This window comes from Camelina sativa, chromosome 12, assembly GCF_000633955.1.
Source record: "Camelina sativa cultivar DH55 chromosome 12, Cs, whole genome shotgun sequence".
NCBI lineage: Eukaryota > Viridiplantae > Streptophyta > Magnoliopsida > Brassicales > Brassicaceae > Camelina > Camelina sativa.
Genome location: NC_025696.1, coordinates 18,836,494 through 18,862,325, shown reverse-complemented (window position 1 = coordinate 18,862,325; position 25,832 = coordinate 18,836,494). Strand labels below are relative to the sequence as shown.

The 25,832-nt window shown below is 42.3% G+C and overlaps 3 protein-coding genes across 9 annotated transcripts in view; 2 read left to right on the top strand and 1 right to left on the bottom strand.

Annotated features, from left to right (window-relative positions):
• On the top strand, positions 9,581 to 11,471 carry LOC104732161 (protein IQ-DOMAIN 14-like). Its single transcript, XM_010451695.2, has 4 exons — positions 9,581 to 10,138; positions 10,236 to 10,451; positions 10,557 to 11,138; positions 11,221 to 11,471. Exons 1-4 carry the CDS (start codon positions 9,773 to 9,775, stop codon positions 11,242 to 11,244), a joined length of 1,188 nt encoding a protein of 395 aa, XP_010449997.1. The 5' UTR covers positions 9,581 to 9,772; the 3' UTR covers positions 11,245 to 11,471.
• On the top strand, positions 17,291 to 23,838 carry LOC104732158 (protein NETWORKED 1B-like). 6 transcript variants are annotated; one of them, XM_010451691.2, is made up of 6 exons: positions 17,512 to 17,692; positions 17,816 to 17,905; positions 18,043 to 18,120; positions 18,199 to 18,422; positions 18,520 to 22,523; positions 22,621 to 23,838. In XM_010451691.2, the coding sequence occupies exons 4-6, from the start codon at positions 18,323 to 18,325 to the stop codon at positions 23,638 to 23,640; spliced, it is 5,124 nt and encodes a 1,707-aa protein (XP_010449993.1). In that variant the 5' UTR covers positions 17,512 to 17,692; positions 17,816 to 17,905; positions 18,043 to 18,120; positions 18,199 to 18,322; the 3' UTR covers positions 23,641 to 23,838. The 6 variants fall into 6 exon arrangements, with proteins under 6 accessions (XP_010449995.1, XP_010449991.1, XP_010449993.1 ...); XM_010451693.1 differs by lacking the exons at positions 17,512 to 17,692; positions 17,816 to 17,905 and adding an exon at positions 17,291 to 17,475 and having other exon boundaries at positions 18,283 to 18,422; XM_010451689.1 differs by lacking the exons at positions 17,512 to 17,692; positions 17,816 to 17,905 and adding an exon at positions 17,291 to 17,475.
• LOC104732160 (protein tesmin/TSO1-like CXC 2) overlaps positions 23,864 to 25,832 on the bottom strand; it is a 3,587-nt gene continuing 1,618 nt past the window's right edge. The window contains exons 3-9 of one of the 2 annotated variants that reach the window (XM_019234050.1): positions 25,528 to 25,818; positions 25,366 to 25,437; positions 25,104 to 25,284; positions 24,921 to 25,016; positions 24,758 to 24,824; positions 24,521 to 24,671; positions 23,864 to 24,441 (exon numbers count right to left, since the gene is read on the bottom strand). In XM_019234050.1, coding sequence (XP_019089595.1) covers positions 24,066 to 24,441; positions 24,521 to 24,671; positions 24,758 to 24,824; positions 24,921 to 25,016; positions 25,104 to 25,284; positions 25,366 to 25,437; positions 25,528 to 25,818 — 1,234 coding nt within the window. In that variant the 3' untranslated portion in view covers positions 23,864 to 24,065. The remainder of the gene's footprint in view (positions 24,442 to 24,520; positions 24,672 to 24,757; positions 24,825 to 24,920; positions 25,017 to 25,103; positions 25,285 to 25,365; positions 25,438 to 25,527; positions 25,819 to 25,832) is intronic. The other variant, XM_019234049.1, reaches the window with a different exon arrangement.

The window sequence follows — 25,832 nt, the reverse complement described above, 5'->3', positions numbered from 1 at the left end:
AAGGTGGTCTGGACTCCTGGTCGCGTCGCCGAGGTGGCGAAAGATTCACAGAAAAGGAAGGATGGTCCCGAACAAGAGCAGTCTGCCCCATCAAAGAAGTCTAAGTCGATCGACTTCAGCTGGAATTTTACGCATTTCTCCGGGGCTCGTCCTTTTCCGGATGACTCGCGGTCTTGTGCCGAGTTATTTCGGAAGATCCACTTTGGTGAAGGTCGTCTTCCTGCAGTTGAGAAGATGAAAGAGGCCGACGCGGTAACCGACGTTGCTCAAGCGTCCTTTGAGGTTTGTGGATTAAACCAACTTGCTTTTAATCTTCCTTTACTCGTTTTTCTTATGGTTGTCATTTCCTTTAACTTTGATAGTTTATTGCGCGTATCAATCGTTTGGCTTCTCGCTACGAGCGTCGTGTTCGAAACTTGGAAGGGGAGCGTTCTGGGGCATCGAGTGAGAGGATCGAGCGCCTCGAGGCACAATTGGGGGAGGCGGTGCGGTCCAACCAGAGACTTAGCGACCTTGTGGCCAAACTCGAACATCACCGGAGCGGGTTGATCACAGAACGAGACTCCCTTACCACGAAGCTTGAGGAGTCTGAAGTTGCCTGTAACGGTCTGAAGCTCACCCTTAACTCGGAGACGAGGAGGCTTAGAGATCAACGTGACGAGTATGGGCACCACGAGCGAATCAACGCTTTCCACGAGGTGGCTGGTCGCGTGCAGAGACTCTTATCGAAGCACAAAAGCTACACCGAAGCGGTTGAAGCATCGCGGGAGAAGTTTCTTGAGTATAACCAAGCTGTTGGGAACGTCCAGATGCTCGAAACGCTCGTTGCCGAGGGTCGGATTTCTTTGCTCGATGAGGGGATTAAGGACCAAGTTACGGCCGTGATGAGCAACCTGAAGAGCGAGGTTGAAGAGGTCGATCTGCCGGATATTACCGAAGCTGACTTCGACATATCTCAGATCTTTGCCGGGCCTCTTCCCCCAATTCCGACTTGGATCGCTTCCCCAATCAGCGGGAATATCGAGGTCTGTAATGACGAGGGTGGGAGTGACGGGTCGGAGAGTGGGGAGATTGGGGGTGAAGAACTGGACGAGCAGGAGAAGCTGACGACCATCCTTCTGATGGAGCTGAGGAGCAAGCTGCCGAAGGACTTCCTCGTCCGTCAACTCCCGGGCATGAGTCGCCGGTTGTTGGCTTAGTTTCGTGACTCTTCTGTTGTCTCCGTGTCGAGGGGTCGGCTCCCTCGTACTATCTTTTGTTTACCGTATTTTGGGGTCGGCTCCGACTTACTTTTATGCGCCGCGTTTAGGAGTCGGCTCCCTTCCGAAACTTTATTCCTGCCCTTGGGGCATTTATTCCTACTCTATTTAATGCCTTATTTTTCGAAACGTTGCTTACTGGTCATTGAATGCCTTTTTGTTGGGACTTGCGCTTTTCGTTCTATAAATAGTCTTGGCTTTTTACTTCAGTTTAGTCTTGGTGAGTTTCCTTTGTCTTTGTAGGGAGGAGGAAATTATTCCGATGCCAGTGACGACTAGAGCGGCGTGGTTGCGTAGGGCGCAGGAACGACTCGGCGTTAGGTCCGACGAGGTGATACAAGTGGAACTCGGCTACTATAATGCTCGCATCCAGCGGCTAAGAGCTTACATCATCTCCACCCGTCGTTCATTCGAACGCTATTATGATTTCTGTCGCGTGGACGGGACAATGGAATGTCTCGAAACGCTGATTGACGAAGGATATTTCGTTCCAAAATGGCGCTGGGATCGGCTGCTGGACGAACGTACCCGGCGCGAGAATCTTTTTGCAGAAGTGGTGATCCCTACACTTGAGTAGGGTGACCTTGATTCCCTGGGCCGAAGGCCGTTTGAAGATCGGGAGGAAATCGAGGCCTGCCGAGCTCGCATCGACGTGCTTCGTCGTTACATTTCGCAACTGGAGAGCACAAGTCACTACTTTAGTGAGAGTAATCGCGTCGAAGGGATCCGTGCGTACCTCGAGGATATGATTGGACGAGGTGCGGCTGTCACGATGGATCTGCTGAAAGACGTGAAGGAATCGTGCCGTCATTGGCAAACCATAATTGGCGGGTTAGAGTTTATTGAGCCTTCCAGTGCCGACCTTGGAGTTGATTGACTTGTTATCCTTTATTGTTTTTTTGTTTGTGCCGTAATGGGGTCGGCACCCGCATCAGACCGTTGTATCTTCTTCTTTTTTTTTTTTTTTTAAAATAAGTCAAATTCTATGCTACTCTTGAGAGTTTTACGTCTTTTTTTTTTTAAAGTGCGACTTGTGATGGTCGGCTTATCTCTTTTATGCGAGCTAGGCTCGGCTTGATATAACCGGGGGCGACCGTTAGTAGTCGGCTTATCATTTTGTGCGAGTTGCGACTCGGCTTAAAGTAATACGTCAGAACGTCGGGTCATTACCGGGCCAATGGTAACGACTAAAATAACTTGCAAACGACAACTCACTCTTGTGAGGAAGAAATTTTATATTCTTGGCGGCTGTGTCCCGTAGAGTGGGACTGCCTACGTACCCTCCGATCAGGAGGGATCAAGCCGATCGTAGTGCACATTTACATGTGTATTCAAACTATAGAAAGGACGAGCTGGACATAGCCGGGCTCGCTTAGTGATTTTTAGTTNGTGATTTTCAGTAGTAGTAACGCTTGAGATGCATTGAATTCCAAGATCTCGGCACTGGTTTGCCGCCCATTGTTAAGAGTTCGTACACGCCGGGATGGACGACCTTAGACACTATATATGGACCTTCCCAATTAGCCCCCATTTTTCCGGCGTCTGGCTCGGCAGTGTTTTCGAAGACCTTACGGAGGACGAGATCACCTTCGTCGAAATGCCGATTGTGGACTTTCCTGTTGTAGTACTTGGCCGCGGCGAGGTGATAGTTCTGGATTCGTAGGAGTGCTTTGTCTCGTTCTTCTTCCAACTCGTCGAGTCTATCCATTTGCATCTGACTGTTGAGCGCGGCGTTGTGGACGAGCATTGTTCGTCGGAGGCTGGAACTGCCGACTTCAGCGGGTGCCATTGCTTCCATTCCGTAGGCTAAGGAGAATGGGGTTTGGTTAGTGGAGGTCCTTGGTGTTGTTCGGTAGGACCAAAGTACTCCGTGTAGCTCGTCGGCCCAGGCACCTTTCTTGGCGTCTAGCCTTTTCTTTAGGCCATCGAGTATGGTTTTGTTGGTAGCTTCAGCCTGGCCGTTTCCTTGTGGATACCTCGGCGTTGACTTGCTTAGTTTTATTCGCCACCGTGCGCAAAAATTTTCGAATTGCAGGGAAATGAACTGCGATTCGTTGTCAGTGACTATTTCATACGGGAGACCGTGGCGACAAATTATATATTTCCAGACAAAGAGTTGGACGTCCCTGGCTTTGATATTCGCATAAGACTCGGCCTCGACCCATTTGGTGAAATAATCAGTGAGGACGAGTATATACCGCTTTTGTCTGGAAGTTGGCAGTGGGCCAATAATGTCCATCGCCCAGCGCATGAAAGGGTAAGGAGCTACTCCGGCTCGTAGGAGTTCAGTCGGCTGGTGGATAATGGGGGCATGTCGCTAGCATTTTTCACACTTGGCGACGAACTNGGAGCTTTCTTGCGGATGTGACGACTGCCAGGGCAACCTTCTCGACTGTCGGGTAGCGAGTTTCCACGTTGTCGAGTGGNTTCGTAGCGCTAAGGCTCGGCCACCTGAGTGATTTCCCCCGGCTCCTTCTTGTGTCTCCATCATGACGCGGTCGGTGTGGTCGCCGTGTATGCAAAGCAAAAGGGCTCCTGATGCCGTCCATCGAAGCAAATGATCCTTCATCAAGATGTAGCGGGTGGCTTGGCCTTTAATCTCCGTTTAGCCCATTTGTTTGCTGGCACGTCGCCGTCAGCTAGGTATGCGCGGATCTCGACTCGCCAATCTGTCTTGTCGCTGTCAGATGCAGGTTTGCATCCTCGGCCGGACCTCATCGTTCGATAAGTGGTCCTGATTTCGTTGGGCTGGTGGAGTGCGAGGCAAGTCTCGGCATGTGTTTCACCTATGCTCGGCATATCGATGCTTTCTACCGGGATGATTCGTCAAAGATCGGGATCCGATGTCGATGCGAGTGCTGCCAAAGCATCGGCCGAAGCGTTGTCTCCTCTGGGGATTTTGATGAGCTCGAATTCGTCAAAGCATTTCGACAAGATCTTAACGACATTAAGGTAGGCGGCACTAGGTTCACTTTTGGTGTCGTATTCGCCGCTGAACTGGTTGGCGACGAGCTGAGAGTCGCAAAAAGCTCGTATCCGCTTGATCTGCATTCCGTTGGCGAGTTTAAGCCCGGCGATGAGTGCTTCATACTCGGCAACGTTGTTGGTTGCTTGAAATCGGAGACGGAAAGATTCCTCCAAAATTTCTCCGGTCGGTGAAGTTAGTCGAATTCCTATTCCTGACCCAAGATGGGAGGATGCTCCGTCCACATGCAGGGTCCACCGGTCATCTGACGGGTCAGTGGGTGTTGGTTCGGCTTCCCCAAATGGTAGCTCGATCAGAAAGTCGGCGAGTACTTGGGATTTTGCAGCTGGACGAGTTCGATACTCGATGTCGTACTCGCTAAGTTCGATTGCCCATTTCGTTAGTCGACCCGATTGGTTCGGGCTGTGCAGTATTGACCGTAAAGGTTGGTTGGACAGGACAGCGACAGTATGCGACTGGAAATATGGTCGGAGCTTTCTTGCGGATGTGACGACTGCCAGGGCAACCTTCTCGACTGTCGGGTAGCGAGTTTCCGCGTTGTCGAGTGGTTTGCTTATGTAAAAGATGGGTCGTTGCTCTCCTCGATCGTCTTTAACGAGTACACCACTGACGGCCGACTCTGAGACTGCAATATAAAGAAATAAGATTTCGCCGAGCTTGGGCTTCGCGAAGATCGGTGGGGTCGATAAATAGTTCTTTAGCTCGTTGAACGCGCTGTGACAGGCTTCGGTTCACTCGAACTTGCCCTTGGTTTTGAGAAGCTGGTAAAATGGTAGACACTTGTCGGTCGATCTGGATATAAAACGATTTAGGGCGGCGATCCGTCCGGTTAGTCGTTGAACTTCTCTGGCATTCTTTGGTAGTGGCAAATCGATGATTGCCTTAATTTGCTTTGGGTTCGCCTCGATGCCTCGTCTGGTTACCAGGTACCCAAGAAATTCGCCGGACTTAACTGCAAAGGTGCATTTGGCTGGGTTCAGCTTCATCCCATACTTGTTTAGGGTGTCGAAACATTGTCGGAGATGAGTGATATGATCCTTTGCATGTTGAGATTTGACGAGCATGTCGTCGATATAAACCTCCATAGTCCGGCCGAGTTGCTCGGCGAACATTTTGTTGACTAGCCGTTGGTACGTCGCTCCTGCGTTTTTCAGGCCAAAGGGCATAACTTTATAACAGTAGGTCCCTCTATCCGTGATGAACGACGTTTTTTCCTGGTCGTGCATTAGAATCTGGTTGTAACCAGAGAAGGCGTCCATAAAGGTTAATAGGTTGTTGCCGGCGGTTGCCTCGACGAGTTGATCAATTCTTGGCAATGGGAAACTATCTTTTGGACAGGCTTTGTTAAGATCGGTAAAATCGACGCAAACTCGCCACTTTCCATTCTTCTTTTTGACGACCACCGGGTTAGCTAACCACTCGGGATATTTCACTTCTACAATTGACCCGGCGCCAAGGAGTTTGTCAACTTCGTCGTTCACTGCTTGTGATCGTTCGGGACCTAACTTGCGCCGTTTTTGCTTGACCGGCTTATGCGTTGGGTCGGCATTGAGTTCATGGGTTGTGACACTTGGATCGATCCCCTTCATATCAGTCACGCTCCATGCAAACATCGAGATATTGGCTTTGAGGAAAAGTATCAACTCGTTCCGCATGGCGGCTGTTATCTCTGTACCGATATTCACGCATCGTTTCTTGTCGTTTTCGTCTAGGTTCACCTCCTCGACCGCGGCAACGCCCTGTTGGACGGCAGTCGGCTTTCCGTCTGTTGGTGACGCGCTATCGTCGCTGACCCGCTGCTTTGATTGCTATAATTTCTTTCCGGTGCGAAGCTTATGCTCGATCAGGAAGCAAGCCCGTGCGGTTTGCTGATTGCCACGCAGTGTGTATATTCCTTTCGAAGTTGGGAACTTAACGCACTGATGATATGTTGACGGGACGGCTTTCATCTTGTGGAGCCATGGGGTTCCAAGGATGACGTTGTAGATTGTCGGCTTGTCGATAACCGCGAACCGGAAGTATCTGGCTATCCCCCCAATGAAGATTGGTAAGGTGATGGTGCCGACGGACATAAGATGATCCCCGTCGAAGCCCGTTAAAGAGTGACATTCTGGCATAATGTCTCGTTCGCCGACTTCCATTTTGGCCAATACGTCTCTGAAGATGACGTTGACCGAGCTTCCAGTGTCGATCAATATTCTCGTCACCTCGCTTTCGCTGATCAAGAGCTCGACGACTAATGGGTCGTTATGCGGTAAATCCAAACCTTCTAGATCTTTTCCGTCGAAAGTGATTGGCATGCTTTCAGCCTCGAACCTTGACAGCCAAGATTTCGTCATTTCAGCTTTCTTAGTATAATCTCTGATCGCTCTGACCGAATCGTTGCATCCGGCTAGCCCGCCCATTATCATGTTGATTCGTCTTATCGTCGGAGGAAGTTGGTCGGGCTTGCGGTCTGTATGCGGTCGTTTTTCGTGACCGCTGTCTTCACGTCATTCGGCGAGTAGGTTTTGAATTTCCATCTCGTCTTCGCTTTGGTCGGCTAGTACCTTTGACTCCTTGACGAATTTTCGAGCGATATTTTCGGGCGCGCTTGGCGTCGCTTCGTCCAGGTCGGGCTGTCTTGCTTCTGTCGGGCTCGATGACTATTGCCCCTTTCTTGTATCGCTCCATCAAGACCTTCTGGAGGTAATGACATTCGTCAGTTGTGTGGGTGGTACTCTGATGGTAGTCGCAATACGGGGTTGCACTATTTTCACCTCCCTCTTTCCGGATATACTTGTTTTCGCCGATCGCAAAGGTTCGGCGAGTTCGATCTTGGTTTTTAATGAAGTGTTGTCGAGGCTCGACGTAATCAACTTTTGGAGCTGCGACTACAGGCTGTTTGGTTATCGCACTTGCCTCCGAAGAATGCTTCTTAGCATTGATAGCTTTCTCTTCCTCGAGCCCAATGTGTTTCACAGCTCGGAGTAATGCCTCAGCTACGGTCTCGACATGCGTTAAAGACAGCTCTTCCTTGAACCGAGATTCATACCAGAGCGCATTTCGAAGTGCGACAATTGCGGCAGCGTCCGGAATTGAAATGTTGACGTAGATTTCCTTGAATCGGCCTATAAAGGACCGAAGCGATTCGCCCTTGTGTTGAGTTAAGGCATATAAGTCGGCATGGGAATTCTTATCCTCGATCAAAACGGAAAACTGCTTCAAAAATTCAGTTATCAGCTCCCTGATACTATCGATTGATCCGGGTGGGAGTCTCGAGAACCAGCTCAATGCGGTTCCTGTTAGATGCTCGGCGAAAACTTGACAAGCTCCAGCATCGTATTCCGCCGGGCTGAACTGTAAAGGGCCGAGGGCTACGCCAAAGGTGAGTAAGAAATCTCGCGGGTCGACCGTTCCATCATAGTGACCCAGCCGTGGCTTGACTGCCCGTCTGACCGTTGTCGTAGCGAGTCTTCGAGAGAACGGAGTTCGCTGTGTTGCTTCGAGCATAAGTCCGACCTCGGGTGCCTTGTCCGTTGCTCTTTGAATCATCGCTGCCATTTCTTTCATTTGCTCTTTGATTTCTTTTAGCTCGGCGTCCTTCGTTAGATCAGTCACGTCGTTATTTCGCTCGATAGGGCGCTGGGCAGGATTACGTCCTAATCCGCTGGTTTGCACATACGACCCTGGCGTTGTTCTTACCGAGGTGACGTTCATTGCGTTGAGCCGAGCGTTGTTGAGATGATTGATTTCATCTTGTGAGTTAAACTGTGCCGCGGTGAGTGCATCCAATTGGCTGTTGGTTCGCTCTTCTTGCTGGTCAAGGCGTGTTAGGATTCCGCGGAACAGTTCGTCTATGCTTGAGACGGGCTGATTGCTGAGCAAAGTAAGTTGCGTTGCGGCCTGTGTTGGTTCTATGGTCGCCGGGGTCGTCAGGTTTGTAGCTATGACAAAAGTCTCCGGGCTTTCCACCGTCACGACCTTTCTTGGAGCGTCTGGCGTGGGGAGGACTGCCTGGTCCGTTTGTTCCATTGCCGGGGTAGTCGTCCCCCCCGACGAGCTTCCTTCCTTGCTCTTTTCCTTGTCAATTATTGTCATCTCGTCTAGCCGGTGTAGGTCCGTTCTTCAATGCTTCAGAGAAATTCGACTTGGCTCCCCCTACCTGGCGCGCCAAATTGTTGATGATTTAATCAGTCACAATTAGTATATTTAGTTCGGTCAAAGGAAGGTCGAAGTTCTCTTATATTATATTGATGTCGAGACACAAAAGACGGGCTTTAACACGACTTAGACGAGTTACAAAAGTAGGTCAGGATAATAGACGAGCTGTTATCTCGCCAATTCTCCGAGCGATCAGTTCCAAACCGTTGACTTCTACTTGGACGAGCTGAGGTGCTTGTACTTACTGTATTACTTTTCTTCCTTTTTTTCTGACCTCTTTTTACGCAGGCCGTACGTTTATATTTATAGAGAATCGTGTCAGTTCGTCTATGTAAAAGACCATAACACCCTCCCTTCTCTTGGGGTTTATTATGGGCTTTTTCTGAGCTGGACCTTTTGTTTGGGGTGTGGATCCATCCCCAACAAGAGTTAAGGTGTCTGTCTCTTTTGGGATGAGCAGTAAGGCATCAGTATCTCATTATGTTACGTAGCTATCTAGCTAGGTTCATGATCACACACGCCGTCCTACATAATCAAGTATTGAAGTGAAAGCGCAATTCATACTTCAACCAAACGTTACTATCTTACACAGACACACACAAAAGTTGGCTAAACATTTATACAGCTAGCTACTCCATCTGAATGCAAATTCAAACTCTAAAACATTGAAACATTATCAAACGATTGATATATGGTTAACGCCACTTGATTTTGTAATATAGCCATATATCATTGTACGAGAAAAATATACTAGTATTGTTTAGTCTTTCGAAGGATGAGTTGGGTAAAAGGGTATTCTGGTACTTTGTGATATCAAGGAATCTAATCTGATCTAATCTGATTTATTGGGATTGTGTTGTTGTTGGCCTTCGAGTGGATAAATCGTGGCCGTGGAGCTTCCTCTCTTCTTCTTTCTTCCAAATTCTTTGGTCATCCTCCTAAACACTTTTACTACTTCACTTGCAATAAATATATACAATATATCTTCATAATTACCCGACGAACTCTACATTGCGTATTATGCTTATGTGTTTTGATATGTACATATAGAGACAAGAAATCAAAATAAAGACAAATTAACTAGAGTTTAAACTTTAAACATTCCAACATAATTCAAGTAAAATTCAACCAAAAAGGTGGTACAAAAAAAGGAAAAAAAAAGAAAGAAATTAAATGTTATAGAGTGATGGGTGGTTAAGTCACTTATGGTGTTAGGCTGTCCGAAAAAAGAAGCAGTTAAAGAGTTTGTGAGTACAATGTCTTAAACAAGAAAATGTCTGTCCCATTATAACTTCTCGAAACCACACACACACACATATTACAATCTCTTCTACTCTGACATTAAAATGGTGGTTTTGAACAAAAACTTTTGAGAAGGATAATAATGGGGAAAACAAGCAAATGGATTCGAAGTCTCTTAACCGGAAAGAAAGAGAGAAGAAAGGAAAAGATTATACAAAGCGAATGTGGATTCACTTCGTCCACTCCAGGCACTCCTAAGGAGAAACGCCGATGGAGTTTTCGACGTTCTTCAGCCACTGGACCACCACCAGCTTGTGCTATTAACCTCAAAGGTTCATCTCCACCGCCTCAACAGCCACCCCCACCGCCCCCACCACCTCCCACCGTACCAGAACCATTTGTGGTCGCAACCTTGGACAATGAAGATGAACAAATCAAGGACGTTTCAGCCGCAGAGATTGAAGAATTTGCAGCAGTGAAGATTCAAGCGTGTTACCGTTCTCATTTGGTAAAAATTTTACAAAAATTCCGACTAATCAACTTCTCTACTTTGGCTTCAATTAGCGTTGAAAGAATCTAATGTTTACAAATTTTTTTTCTGGCAGGCGAGGAAAGCATTAAGAGCGTTAAAAGGGTTGGTGAAATTACAAGCATTGGTGAGAGGTCATTTAGTGAGGAAACAAGCAACAGCTACACTTAGATGTATGCAAGCATTAATAACACTTCAAGCCAAAGCTCGAGAACAGAGGATACGTTTGATCGGAGATTCAACAAATCCAAGAACATCGATTCACAAAACTCGGATCAGTAACTTGTACCACGTAATGGATCTTCGAAACCCAGATCTCAAAATCCAAACTTGACAACACCCAGATCCTCAGTTTGATCTCTAACTTTTTACAATCCTCTGTTTTTTTATTTTGCAGGAGAATGAAGAAAACATCAAGATTGTGGAAATGGACATTCAATCAAAACTTTACTCTCCGGCTCCTTCTGCTTTAACCGAGATGAGTCCTCGAGCGTATAGTAGCCATTTCGAGGATTGTAACTCGTTCAACACAGCTCAAAGTAGTCCTCAGTGTTTCAACAGATTCAAAGAGTATTACAATGGAGATACTTTGTCTTCTTATGATTACCCTCTCTTCCCAAACTACATGGCTAATACACAGTCTTCTAAGGCCAAGGCTAGGTCTCAGAGTGCGCCGAAGCAGCGACCTGCTGAGATCTATGAGAAGCCACAGACGACTGGGAGGAGAAGATCTTCGATGGAAGCACCGAGGAACAACGGTGTCCCGAGAGCTGTACGGATGCAGAGATCTTCATCTCAGTTAGGGTCAAATACAACAGCCAAGGAGAGTCAACAACAACAACAACATCATCATCATCATCATCAGTCCTATCCGTGGATGGCGATTAAGCTCGATAAATCCAACATGTCGCTGATGGAGAGCGAATGCGGATCCACCAGTACCATTATGACCAATACAAACTACGGAAGACATGTTGATGTGAGTTCGGAAAGATTACTTGTTTTGCAAGGAAGCATGCATTGAGATTTGGATGTTTCTTAAATATGTGTGTTTGTTGCAGGTTCAGGGGAACAACATGTACTGAAAAGGTGTGATTTAGATGTACTAAAGTGATTTGAGAAGCCTAGAAACCGAAGAGCTCTATGGTTTATAGCATCTGATCCATGGACAAATCCTTTGATGTAAAGCAAGAAGTTAGTAGTAGTGACATCTCGTCTTAAATCTTGATTCTTCCGGTTTTGTCTTTCTTTTAATTATCATTCGCATTAACTTTATGATATTTTTAGATAATTTGATAGTTTATTTGTCGTTGTTCAACTCCTAGTTCGATCGGCGCTAAAACGACCTATGGAATTTGTATTGTCACTAGGCATCAAACTGAATTGTAATCAAATAAGAAAGAATAAAAGTCAACAAAATGTAAATATGCTTTGGAAAATTAATCTTATAAACCAATAACACTATCATCGTAGGAGAGTGATTTAGCACTATACAGTTAACCCAATTTAAACCAAAAGTAGTCCATCAAACCCAAAGAGCTCGGCCCAGTAATCACACGAAACCCGATCAGTTCAGGTTTTATATGCGAATATGGAACAAGTTGGAGAAAATGAAATATTCTCCTCCAAAGAATAAGGGAAAATGACTTATCTGAGATGACCTACCTAGCTCGACGACTGAGTAAGACAACACGAAAAAGCTCCGAAGAACCCTAGTGTCGATACTTGCAAAACCTTAACTTGTTAATCGATGCTAGTTATCAATAAAAAAAAAATCGTTTTCTTGATTTTTTTTATTTGTTCATATTTAGCTGGTTTAGTTCCGTGTAAATCTTACTCGCACAACAATCAAACCAAATTGCGATTTTTAGTTGCATAAGGAATTATAAATTTTACAAGTAAACCAAGATAATCCAAATCATCATTGTGCAATGGTTGAAAGCTAAAAGTAAACAACCACGATCCAAAGTTTTCTAATCAATCGTTGGCCACTGTAGATACTTTAGATTACAGGAAATACTCATTTTTTTTACATATCTAATATCCCCAAAACTAGTCTAAAGTTATAAAATCTGGTTTGCAATATGAACACTCCATTAAACAAAATTCACAATGAAGTTAACTGGGTATGGACCAGTAAGGTGAGCAGCCCATATAAATTGTCTATATCTGAAAGCCCACGTAAATCTTCTTCTTTTGCTAAGTGATCAATCTATAGATTAAAAAAGGGTATGAAGACTTGAAGAGTTCTTGAGCTCTCAATAATATAACTTTGGGGACTTTTCGCCTTAAGTTATAAAATGGAGATAATTGAAATACATCTTACACAGTTGGTTTCCCTAAGAAATTATGTATTTTATCACCGTCGTAATAGCCGTATCGTTCTATTTCACCTAATGACATGGGACACACATTTTATTTATGCATGGGTTGATAGAACTGTCGTAGCAATTGTACATATATTGATATAGAGAATTGAAGACGGAGTTGGTCATGTTATGGTTCGGTGTTGTTAAAAAATTCACCGGGATGTGAAGGACAATAATGCCACCCTCTTAACAACGACATTTCTCCATACCTAACATTGACAATTCACTGACCATATGGCAAATATGTATATAATATAAGGACCCTACTCTTTATCTTACATAAACGTCCAAATTGGCTTACATTTGTCCATGAAATAATGTAATTACCATTATCACAAAATGGTTATATACTTAGATAGCTAGATTGAAATCAAATTNTAAAAAAAAAAAAAAAAAAAAAACTTCATATTTTTTGGCTTTTGGTGAGGACTTTACATAATAATTGAGTTGCGAATGTTAGCTTCGTGTAGTGACAAAAAAAGACAGGTTACTACAAACTTGTTCTCACATATAACTCTATTTGTGACACCCCACCTCTTTTTTATGTCTTTTCTACTCACATTTTTCTTTTGGGGAAATCCTGATGGCCCCTCTTCTTGATAATCCTCTTTTTAGATCTTGGACGTACACTTATTGATGTTTGTTGGTGGAAGTATGGCTTGCGTGCAAAACAAAAAGGAAAAAATGTAAGCATCTTGGGCGGTTTTTGGGATTCCAAGATTGTGTTTTGACAAGCACTTTATCGAAACTAATACATGTATGTAATCAAATGTACCAATGAATTAGTATAGAAGATATCATTTGTTTAATTGTGTTTGTGTATGCATTTGTTTTAGTTTTAGTTTTACTAATTATATATTTGAAGTATTGGTGTATTTTAGTTATGACGACAGTCCTCTAGGAACCAAAATTTCGATTTCTATATAATCTCTTCGAATCTCACTAAACATCATATATACTATATCGATGACGATGATGATCACATCTTTTTTCCGGGTCCAAAACTATATATCTATCTCACCGATCCTCCCATGAGTTAATAAATACTTCATTTGTCAACGGCTATAATTTTTTTTTCATTATTCAATAAGATATCTTTGTAACAATTTTTTTTAATTAATTAAGAAGAAAATTAAAATATTTGCTTACTCCTTAGCTAATATACATATGATTAATTAGGGAACAGCAAAAAGCTAATATACATGAGTACACACGGCAATAATGTTCTTCAACATGTCTCTTTCTATAAAGTGAGAAGTGAAAATATTTATTTTTGTGGGAAAAGTAGTTATAGGTGATAAGTTTGTATAATAGAACAACAACTGAATACATGCATGCCTAACAATTCTTAAAATATAAAATGCCCAACTTATTGCTAACTTCAGACTAATAAATGAGAAGGTGTGACACATGCTATATATGTATGAGAGAAGCTTATATTAACAACATGTTTAATGCTAGAATACATCATACTGTATTCTATTACATAGTTTTCATCGACAAAGCAGACATGCATTTTATAAAATTAACTCATTATTTCGACGAAATCGTGTGCCCATTCAGAATCAGAAACAAGTGACAAGACTGGGAAAAAAACCCAATCCAAATGTGCCAAACTGAATTGAGAAGAACCAAAATTGAACCGAGATTGACGTACTAACTAATGAATATTAAATTTAAAAACCAAAAGGAACCGAAGAAAATCGAACTAAAATTCTAAAAAAAAAACAAATGAATAATTAACCAAAAAATCCAAAAACCAGAAATACCCACCAATAATAAACTAAGTATCCGATTATCCATGACTAGACAATAATACCATCAAGTAGTTTCACATGTTTTAACCTACTTAAAACTGACCCATATTAAAAAAAAAATCTTTTTCTCCCAGACACGATAATCGAGGGACCTTCACCGCAACTCTCCTCCTCCGACGCCGGTAAAGGAAAACCTTGCCGGCGTCGGGACATATCCGGCGTCTCTATTCCCTGTTCTCGCTCTTGCAATCTAGCTTTCTTTTTCGTCTTTTATTATCCTTTTTCCCCCGTTTATCTCCCCTTGACCCTCCCCACCGACATGCATCTAGCCGATCTACAATCCAAAGAGGACAGTTGCTGGTCGGAGTCTTCCAACTCTTTACCGCTTCCAAACTCTTTCTCGGAAATGCCTTTTGAAGACCTTCTTCTGTCAGATCTGGTTTTCTGATCCACCAAGAGGAGCAACTAAACCAGGTAATCTCGATGGCAGGAACAGATCCTCATCCATCAGATGTGCCCTGCCTGGTGGAAACGTCGACGGCACACGACGGCTTCCTCTTCCTGGTATCGTCTTCCTGTACCGGAGATTTGAAGCTCCTAGGGTCCCTTTCAAAAGCTTTAAGCCCCGATTCGAACCCCCAATCATCTTTCCTCCCTCCACCGGAGATGTTCGAACCCCTGAATCAGACATCTGCTCAACCCGACCGCCGCGCAAACTCTCCTCTGCCCTCGACTGCGAAACTAGGTTTCCAGCTGTTGGGCCCATTTCTCCTCGGCCCGTTAAGGTTCTTGAGCCCATTAACAAAAGATGTTGCTTTCGATCTTCTCCTGCTCTCATCCAGGTTTGAGCGGAACTCATATCTCTCATACTCTAGTCAATATGTGTGTAGGCTTATGGAACCATTTGTTCGAAGACTGCATTTGGAAAATAACCCTGTTGTTAGATTGGTTAGAGATAGATATAGGAAACCTGTTTTTAGATCGAATCATTGATTCTGCTTTGGAAGTTAGAAGCTTGAATGAACTCGGCATTATGATCCAGACCATTTGGCACTGTGATTACCGATGTATCTTCAGGCCTTCTTCCTCATCACCATGTATGCTTATCGAGACCCCTAAAACGCAATATATCAACTTGTTGAAGTATCCTACAAAAAACCTGAAGTTCAGTGGCATTATGACCCCATCTCCATGGAGTGGGAGTTACCACCGTAGCTATCAGAGTTCCACATCGAAGCATAACATCTCCAGAACCATCACCACCACCCGGGTTACAACCCACCGAATCCCTGCCAAGGCAATGCTTCTGCTTCTGCCCCTCTCCCCGGAGAGCTATTTGGCCCTGATTCACCTCTCAACGTCACTAAGTCATATGACCGTGACTACTTTGTCAGCACTCGGATCCGTCGATGTTGATCAGTCTTGCAACCATGATCTCACCTGTCTCAGCTTGCTTCTTAGTGGCTGCCTCACAGCTCTCTTGGACTATTGCTTGATGTTTTTTTATCTTCTTGTTTATGAGTTTGGGGAAAGTCTACCTTTGTAATCTCTTTAACCTGTTGAACCTTAGAATCTCAATTCCTTTCCTCTGTATTGTTTCTATTTGANGAGACCCCTAAAACGCAATATATCAACTTGTTGAAGTATCCTACAAAAACCCTGAAGTTCAGTGGCATTATGACCCCATCTCCATTGAGTGGGAGTTGNAGGTTTGAGCGGAACTCATATCTCTCATACTCTAGTCAATATGTGTGTAGGCTTATGGAACCATTTGTTCGAAGACTGCATTTGGAAAATAACCCACCACTGTTGTTAGATTGGTTAGAGATAGATATAGGAAACCTGTTTTTAGATCGAATCATTGATTCTGCTTTGAAAGTTAGAAGTTTGAATGAACTCGGCATTATGATCCAGACCATTTGGCGCTGTGATTACCGATGTATCTTCAGGCCTTCTTCCTCATCACCATGTATGCTTATCGAGACCCCTAAAACGCAATATATCAACTTGTTGAAGTATCCTACAAAAAACCTGAAGTTCAGTGGCATTATGACCCCATCTCCATGGAGTGGGAGTTACCACCGTAGCTATCAGAGTTCCACATCGAAGCATAACATCTCCAGAACCATCACCACCACCCGGGTTACAACCCACCGAATCCCTGCCAAGGCAATGCTTCTGCTTCTGCCCCTCTCCCCGGAGAGCTATTTGGCCCTGATTCACCTCTCAACGTCACTAAGTCATATGACCGTGACTACTTTGTCAGCACTCGGATCCGTCGATGTTGATCAGTCTTGCAACCATGATCTCACCTGTCTCAGCTTGCTTCTTAGTGGCTGCCTCACAGCTCTCTTGGACTATTGCTTGATGTTTTTTTATCTTCTTGTTTATGAGTTTGGGGAAAGTCTACCTTTGTAATCTCTTTAACCTGTTGAACCTTAGAATCTCAATTCCTTTCCTCTGTATTGTTTCTATTTGAATGAATGGAAACTTATCTTTGATAAAAAAAAAAAAAAAAAAGACAATAATACCATCAATTTACCATTTTAGAATAAAAATCAAATAAGATATTCTGAATATATATATTTATAAATATGACATGTACATTCACGATTATAATGAGTTAATGACTGTATTTAAAGTGGACACATATGTCGTATGTTGAACAGTTTGATCTGTAAGAGATATATGTTAATGTCACATTGCCTCTATCTGCATACTAAAGTCTTTCATATTTAAATCCTATCAGATTGCCGACACATAAGAATCCTTTTTTTCTTTCTTTCACTAAAACCATACATTATAAAGATAAAAAAATTTCCACAAATTTCGTTAAAACACCAGATTATGAAGAAAACAAAAACGTTTAATTTTCTATGAATTAATTACAAAATGACAGCGAGATAAAGAAGAGTCCAAAAGGTGTTGTCGACAAAAAAAAAAAAAAGGCAAGAAAAATCATTAAAAAATCGGATATTTTACTGGTATTGAGAGGAGCCAATCATACTAATCATTCTCTTGTCACGCAGAGCAGGGCAGCGAACAGAGAGAGAGAATGAATGTTGTGTTGTGTCTCTGTGTGTGTCTCTCCATCGATGGCTACAACTGAAGAGACAATATATTGACTTACAATATCTTGGCAGCTTTGGGGTTCTTTATTTTTTAACCCTTTGTATATATTTCTTGTTCAGTAAGTTTTTTTTTCTGATCCTTTACAAATTTCTCTAAGAACAATCGTTTTCGCTTGATGTTTCAGTCTTAATCTTTGTGTCGCTGTTGCTTGCACTCATCTCCCAGTTTTTTCTCCTGAATTTTGATAAAGTTCTTCCTTTGCAAATTTTGTTGCTACCCATTTCATATTTCTGGCAACTTTCATATGAAAAACTTCACTCTTGTTTGGTGTGTATGTAAGTTTGATTAGTTTTGTTCCCAAAGCTTGACATTTTGTTATTTGCTGTATCCATTATTGGTGGGTAATGAATGATGAACTTATCTGTCTTTGTGATACATATTTTTATTTTTTTTTTAAGTCTGCAGTTTCCAGTTTCTACCAACTCAATTCTATTGAGCTATGCTTCTGATCCTTATTTTCTTATGAATCAACCAAAACAAAAAGACTGGTTTTTTCCCCCTTTTCTCCCAAGTCTTGATTGTGTTTTGTTATTAACTATGCATTGAAGTAACTCATGTTTGTATCTTTGTCTATATTCTTGAATTTGTCTCTGACAATGGTTAGTTTTTTTTTCTTCTTCTTCAGGAAGATCCACTGTTTATATTCTTATATAAGGATACCAAAGTGATTATTCAGCATTTGGTGCAAAACCACAGGGCAAAGGTTTGTTTTGCAATAAGAAAACTATTTGAAGCTTAAGTAACTTTACTTTGGTTGTTTGACAGACTTGCTTTGTTTCAGTTTTGTAGAGTTTTTAGTTTCTAGAATACTAGTTGGTAAATCAAAGGGATCAAGCATTTTGACTTTTGATCTTGCTGGAATAAGGATCCAACCCATTCTTTGAGCTTCTTGCACCCGCGCTGCTATGGCCAATTTGTCCCAGTCAGAATCCAGACGGTTGTACTCATGGTGGTGGGATAGTCACATTCCCAAAAACTCAAAATGGATTCAGGATAATCTTGCAGGTCTCCTATATATATCTTCTTGCATATGTGTGTTCATATAGATACTGTGTCTTTTGGACATTTATCCAACAGGTAATATTTGTTTGTGCTGAACCAGATATGGATTCCAAAGTCAAGACAATGATAAAGCTCATCGAAGCGGATGCAGATTCGTTTGCAAGACGGGCAGACATGTATTTCAAGAAACGTCCAGAGCTCATGAAACTGGTGGAAGAGCTATACAGAGCTTATCGTGCTTTAGCTGAGAGGTATGATCATACAACAGTGGAGCTTCGGCGTGCGCATAAAGTCATGGTTGAGGCGTTTCCTAACCAGATTCCTTCCGGTATGATTGAGGATTCTGCATCATCTTCTTCTGAGCCTTATACAGAAGACTTACAAAAGGGTGGTGCCACAAGTGAAAAGAGTCTAAGTCAGGTGAATAATTTATGTGGAACTTTTGATTCTCACGAAGCAGATTCTGAAGTTGAAAGCTTAAAGGAAACATTGCTTGAGCTTCAGACTGAAAAGGAGGCTTTGAATCTCCAATATCAGCTAACCTTGAATAAACTATCTAAATTCGAAAAAGAACTCAACGATGCTCAAAAGGATGTTAGAGGATTTGATGAACGTGCTTGCAAAGCTGAGATTGAGATTAAAATACTCAAAGAATCACTTGCAAAGCTAGAGGTCGAGAGGGATACATGGCTTTTTCAGTATAATCAATCCATGGATAAAATAGCAGATTTGGAAGCATCGGTTGCTCATGAGCAAGAACGTGCGAAGGGGGTTGCTGACCAAGCATCTGAAGCAGAAAGGGAAGCCATGAGTCTCAAGCAAGAGCTTTCTAGATTGCAATCTGAGAAGGAGGCTGGCTTATTCCGATACAATAAATGCCTTGAGTTGATATCTGTTTTAGAGAAGAAAATTAGAGATGCTGAGGAGAGTATTAAAATCTTCAGGGACCAATCTGAACAAGCAGAAAATGAAATCAAAGCTTTGAAACAAGAACTTCTTAAGTTGAATGAAGTGAATGAAGACTTGAGTGTTCGATATCAGCAGTGTTTGGAGACAATATCAAATTTAGAAAGAGAAGTATCTCATGCTCAAGATAATGCCAAAAAACTGAGCAGTGAAGTTCTTGCAGGCGCTGCAAAGATAAAGACTGTGGAGGAACAGTGCGCTGTTTTGGAGAGCTTCAATCAAACTCTGAAGGTAGAAGCAGACAATCTAGTGCACAAAATGTCAGTTAAAGATCAAGAACTTGTCCAGAAGGAAACTGAGCTTGAGAAGCTTCAAGCTCTAATGCAAGAAGAACAATTGCGGTTTTCAGAACTTGGAGATAGCCTGCGAGATTTGGAGAGTTTGCATTCTCAATCTCAAGAGGAACAGAAGGTTCTCACCTTGGAACTTCAAAGAAGGATTCAAATGTTGAAAGAACTGGAGATGCGCAATCACAAGTTGGAAGGTGACATCAGCTCAGTTGAAGAAGAAAACCGAAACTTAAGTGAAGTAAATAACACTTCTATGATCTCCTTCGAGACTCAGAAAAATGAGATCTCTTGCTTGAAGAAGATGAAAGAAAAGCTCGAGGAAGAAGTTGCGAAACAGATGAACCAGAGCAGTGCTCTTCAAGTAGAGATTCATTATGTGAAGAGTAATATTGACAACATGAATAAGAGATACCAAAACTTAATTGATCAAGTGAGGCTCACAGGTTTTGATCCTCAATCTCTTTCCTACTCCGTGAAGAAACTACAAGACGAGAACTCGAAGCTGATCGAGTTATGCACCAATCAGAGAGATGAAAAAAATGCTGTTGCAGGAAAGCTATGTGAAATGGACAGCATTCTAAAGAGGAATGCTGATTTGGAGAAATTTCTTGTGGAATCAAACACCAAACTAGACGGTTCCAGGGAGAAAGCAAAGGATCTGCAAGAGAGATGTGAGTCTTTACAAGGAGACAAATCTGAGGCTTCTGCTGAGAGAGCTAACTTTTTCTCCCAGTTGCAAATCATGACTGCAAATATGCAGAAGCTCTTGGAAAAGAACTCTTTATTAGAGAGTTCCCTTTCTGTTGCAAACGTTGAGCTTACAAGTCTAAGAGATAAGTCAAAGTACTTTGAAGATTTCATCCTAATGCTCAAAAATGATAAGTCTGAACTTATGAAGGAAAGAGAATCTCTTGTCTCTCAACTGTATAAGGTTGAGGAGAAGCTAGGAGTCTTGGAGAAGAAGTATACAGAACTGGAAGTAAAATATGCCGATTCACTGAGCGATAATAAGGTCAAAAACCATCAAGTAGAAGAGTTACAGGTCTCGCTTGCCGCTGAGAAGCAGGAGAGTGCTAATTACAAACGATCAACCGAAAGCAGATTAGCAGATCTTCAGAAGAATGTGAGCTATCTTCGAGAAGAGTGTCGCTCCAGGAAAAGAGAGTATGAGGAAGAGCTAGACAGAGTTGTAAACAAACAAGTCGAGATCTTCATCTTGCAAAAGCTTATAGAAGATCTGGAGCAGAAGAATTTTTCTCTCTTGGTTGAGTGTCAGAAGCATGTAGAAGCTTCGGAATTCTCAGAGAAACTTATCTCTGAACTGGAAAATGAGAATCTCGAGCAGCAGATGGAAGCAGAAATATTTTTGGACGAGATTGATAGCTTGAGGGGTGTAATTTATCAAGTGATAAAGGCACTCCAAGTTGAAGCAGATTGTAAGAATTCAGAACAGAAGATTGCTAAAGACCAACCTTCTGTTTCACTTGTTTTGGGAGAGATTGATGGTCTAAAATGTTCACTTTCCAGCGCTGAATATGAGATGCAGCGGCTTGTAGTTGAGAACTCAGTGCTCTTATCTCTACTTGGACAATTCCAGTCCGACGGTTTGGTGCTCGAATCGGAGAAGAACATCGTCGAAAAAGATCTAAAGACTATAGTACAGCAGTGTGGAATGCTAGAAAAGGACAAGCAAGAGCTATTGGAGACGAACCGGTTGTTAAAATCAAAACTGATCAGAAGAGAGCAACAAGAGCAAGAGCTGAGAGCTGAACTGCAAACGGAGCATCTAAAGTTTGAGAGTTTGCATAAGTCATACATGGTTTTGCAACAAGATTATTCGTATACACTCAATGATAACAAAAGTTTGCTTCTGAAATTCTCAGAACTTAAAGATGGAATGTGTGTAGTTGAGGAAGATAATGATGCAATTCTTCAGGAAGCTGTTGCTTTGAGTAACATGTGTGAGGTTTACAAATCCTTTGGGTCTGGAATGGCTGATGAGGTTGAAAGTTTTGTTGAAGCTATGAGAAGATTACAAGAAATTAGTACAGGCCTGAAGCACAAGGTTGAGACACTGGAGGAAAGGTTAAAAGGTAAAGCGGAAGAAAGTCAAGGTCTTAAAAAGATGATAGAGAAGTTACAGGAAGGCATTGAAGAAGACAACTTCTTAAATGGGCTCTTGGATCATCAGGTTTGTAGTGTAGACAAAATCTTGGAACGTAGGGAAATGGAAATTCTAGAAGCAGAGCATGTGCTTAAGGCTACACACACTTCAAATGAAGAACTGCACAAAGAGGTTGAGGAGCTGAGGAAAGACTGTGAAAAATCAAGACAAATGAGAGGGAACTTAGAGAGGCAGATTTCCGAATTGTCAGATGTTACTGGAAAACAGGAGGAAGAGATTAATAAACTTAACACTATGAATGAGAATTTGGAGTCAGAGGTAGATTTCTTACACGAAGAAATCCAACGACAACAAGTTCGAGAGGAGTACCTGAGTTTTGAGCTGCAAGAGAAAAGCAATGAGATTGAACTTTGGGATGCTGAAGCAACATCTTTCTACTTTGATTTTCATATCTCAGCTGTCCGTGAACTCATTCTTGAGAACAAAGTTAATGAACTCACAAGAGTTTGTGAAAATCTCAATGGTGAAGTTGTTACAAAAACGACGAAGATAAACCAGATGAAAGAAACAATTGGCTTTTTGGAGTCTCAAGTGACTGAGCTGAAGAGTAAACTGTCAGCTTATGATCCTGTGGTAGCATCTTTGGCAGGAGATGTAAAATCCCTTGAGAAAAGTACTCAGGCTTTAACGAAATTTCCTGCAACAGCCTATCAACAGAGAGAGGTAAACTTTCCCACTCATTCATGGATTTCAAATGTTAAAACTCATCTTTCTAGCTGCCCCGGTCTTGATGAATTCTAAACCCTTCCATTTTCTTCAGGGAGACAATCTGGAAGAAGCTGTCTGTCAAGAGACTGAAGAAAGTGGCAGTGCCACCAATCCATGCAATGGAATTGTGATTCTGAAGGAAACTAAACCTAGTAACAAAGAAAAAGGCAGGCTAACAAGGCAAAGAACACGAAGCGCCTCCCACAAAAGCAGAGTGAAGATTGAAAATATACAACTTGATGACAAGTTCTCTGGTGAATCCAGACAGCCAAGATTGAGGCCTCGGATGACCGAGGTGAAGAATGGATTATCAATGAAAGACATTCCTCATGATCTAGTCACAGACTCCCAGATCTGTGGCAGAAGCCAGGGAACTAGTTGTCGTTCCAATGAGATGTTTGAGTTTTGGGACGAATCTGATGAATCAGAGACCAGCATAAACTTTCTCATCAACTGTAACGAACCACAGAGGCCATTGAACTCCCGTCTCCGTCGCTTAAGCCGGAATCCCTCTATAGAATCTGAGAAGGCAGTTGGTGTTGTTGACAAGGCAGAGTTATCTAGAAACATCGAAGACAAGGCAAAGATTATGGAGAGACTCTTGTCTGATTCAAGGAGACTGTCTAGTCTCCGGATTAGTCTAACAGATTTGAAACGCAAGCTGGATATGAATGAGAAACAAGGAAGATTCAGCAACGCTGATTTGGTTATAGTGAAGAGACAGTTGAAAGAAATGGAAGAATCTGTCTTGCAGCTTGAAAACACAAACGAGATTCTGTCCAAGGAAATTGAGGAGACCGGAGATGCCAGAGATATATACAGAAAGGTGGTCGTGGAGAAGTCAAGAAACGGGTCTGAGAAGATAGAGCAGCTGCAAAATAAATTGCAGAACATAGAGCAAGCAGTGCTGAAGCTTGAAGATGGCACAAAAAGCAAAGGAAGCAAAATGCTTTCAGAGACTAGGACAGTGATTCTTTTGAGAGACATTATTCACAGGAGCGGGAAAAGAACTGCAAGAAAGAAGAAAAACCGGTTCTGCGGGTGTATAAGATCTTCAACTAATGAAGAATAGGGTTGTTTCATAAGGTAATAACATATAGTCTTTCATAGACTATCGTAAAGATATTCACTGAAATGACTCTAGTAGTATTGTATGGTATGGTTTTTGTAATATCTTAGCAATTAGCGTAAGATGTATTTTAAAATAAAGCTAGAGCTGGGGTTGAATGAGTAAATGGCAGCACTCGGATTTTCAGAATATGTTTCAATACCTCTTCAGCTTCAGTGGACAAGAATTTCAAAAGAAGAAACCTATATATTACAAGAAATGTTTGGTTTGTGTTGTGAAGAACATGATGGATTGACATCTTTATTACACAACCACTAAACTACAGACATAAAGTGTGCTAAGTGCTAACTTACTACCAACTAGAAGTTGACTTTTATCATCTTGAAAAAGATTCAAAGAATTTTCATAGGTACATCAACCAAATGGCTTCAGTGTTGGGGAGTGAGAGAAGGAAACGATGGAATTGACTGCAGTATCAGTTTCCTCCCGCCACTTCTTCTCCCTGAGATTGAACCTGAGCTAGATGATTCCATATGAGGAGGAGAGACCCTCTTTCCGTTGGGAGAGACACTCTTGATGTTAGGTATAGGGGAGTGGATGAGAACCTCAGGCATATCTTCCGCTCTATCATCTGCGACATTCTCGAATGGCTTCTCCCTCCGGGATTGAGTCAAATTAATGTCTGGTTTTCTTATATACTGACTGTCAAATATCCCTGAGGAAGAACCACCTCCAAGAAGAGACTGTGGAGGAGGCATTCTGTTCTTTGATGATGAGAAAGGTAGTAATTGAACCAACTCTTGTCTTCAAAAAAAATAACAAATACAGCTTTTCAGGTGATATAAACTCACATCAAAACTCCTTCTTAAACTTGAGATTTTACCTGTAATCTGGCGTTGGTGTCGTAGGTAGAGCAGAACTCGCTTCCTTTCTCATTAAAAACTCTGTCTTCTGTTGGCTTTTGGCTGTTCTGTTTTTCTCAGATGTTTCATTTTCATCCTCTTGTTCAGCTTCCATGTCAGAAATGGAAGACCCTGAGATATACATTCAGTAGAATCAGAACCAGAAAGAGAACTTAAGAGGTTATTAGTAATGAAAACTCAGAAGCAGAGAAGCTAACCATCTTTGCGGCCGAATTTGTTCTTACATCCTTCACATCTACAGTTTATGGAACATCCCACACCACCCTTTACAGAAAAATCAGACCAAAATATAGTAATCAGACCAAAGGAAGTTAACTACAGAGATCCACTGGAAGTACATCGATGGCAGAAAATAAAAACCTGATAGCATTCACAGTATTTTTTCAGACAGTTTGATTTCTTGCAGTTGCAGCCACGTTTATGGCGAGCAGAAGCTGGAGTTTTGCTTGCATCATCCTGTGTGTCATTTTAATATTATTATCACTTCAAGCAAGATAGATGGATTGATGTAAAGTACTAAAAGGATAGGGAAAAAGATCATACCCCGGTTTCAAGAACGGAGTCAGAGTTCCTAATGACTTTAGGAGCAAATGCAAGTGGATTCCGAGATTCAATCTGTTTGCGAGTAGCCAATACAGTATCTTCATGAATAGGCTTGTTGAAGCAGTCTATACATGAACATGGCTCTATGCAATAGACTCCAGCAGCAAAACATTCACAGTAACTGCACACAAACCATCAAGAGACTCAAAACACCAAACCTTTTTTTAGCCAAAGATCAAAAGAAGTGGAACTTGGAGCTTACAGTTTCAAACACTTGGACTTCTTGCAATTGCATCGCTTACACGAGTCGCCTTCTCCAGAATCCAACTTAACCCTGTGTGTTTATTTATAATGCCAACAGTTATTAAGACAGAAAATAAAAGTAATCTACAGAGATTAGTTATTCTCAGAGCAACAAACTTACCTCTTCTTCTTAGGGCTGCTCAAATTCAACTCTTGCAATGCTGGTTCAACGGGAACATCTTGATCTGCATCTTCCCGGGTTTCATTTTCTGTTTGGTCCAAAGTTTCTTGCAATGTACTAGAGATGGAGCTTTGTAAACCCACTTGTATATTCCCAGAACATGAGTAGTCCTGAGTTACATTGGTTTTACAATCCTTTGAGGACATTGCAATTGCATTTAAATGAAGACCAATACTCGGTACAATACATCTCGACGAAGATTCACAAGCCGCGGTGTTGTTCTCACTCAATGTTTGCTTATTCCC

What these genes read in the sequence shown, in the direction of transcription:
- LOC104732161 (XM_010451695.2), top strand. Translation starts at nt 9,773, where the DNA reads ATGGGGAAAACAAGCAAATGGATTCGAAGTCTCTTAACCGGAAAGAAA. An exon ending in GGATCAGTAACTTGTACCAC is followed by an intron (nt 10,452 to 10,556) that starts GTAATGGATCTT and finishes TTTATTTTGCAG; the next exon opens with GAGAATGAAGAAAACATCAA. An exon ending in ACTACGGAAGACATGTTGAT is followed by an intron (nt 11,139 to 11,220) that starts GTGAGTTCGGAA and finishes TGTTTGTTGCAG; the next exon opens with GTTCAGGGGAACAACATGTA.
- LOC104732158 (XM_010451693.1), top strand. Translation starts at nt 18,323, where the DNA reads ATGGCCAATTTGTCCCAGTCAGAATCCAGACGGTTGTACTCATGGTGG. An exon ending in GATTCAGGATAATCTTGCAG is followed by an intron (nt 18,423 to 18,519) that starts GTCTCCTATATA and finishes GTGCTGAACCAG; the next exon opens with ATATGGATTCCAAAGTCAAG. An exon ending in CAGCCTATCAACAGAGAGAG is followed by an intron (nt 22,524 to 22,620) that starts GTAAACTTTCCC and finishes CATTTTCTTCAG; the next exon opens with GGAGACAATCTGGAAGAAGC.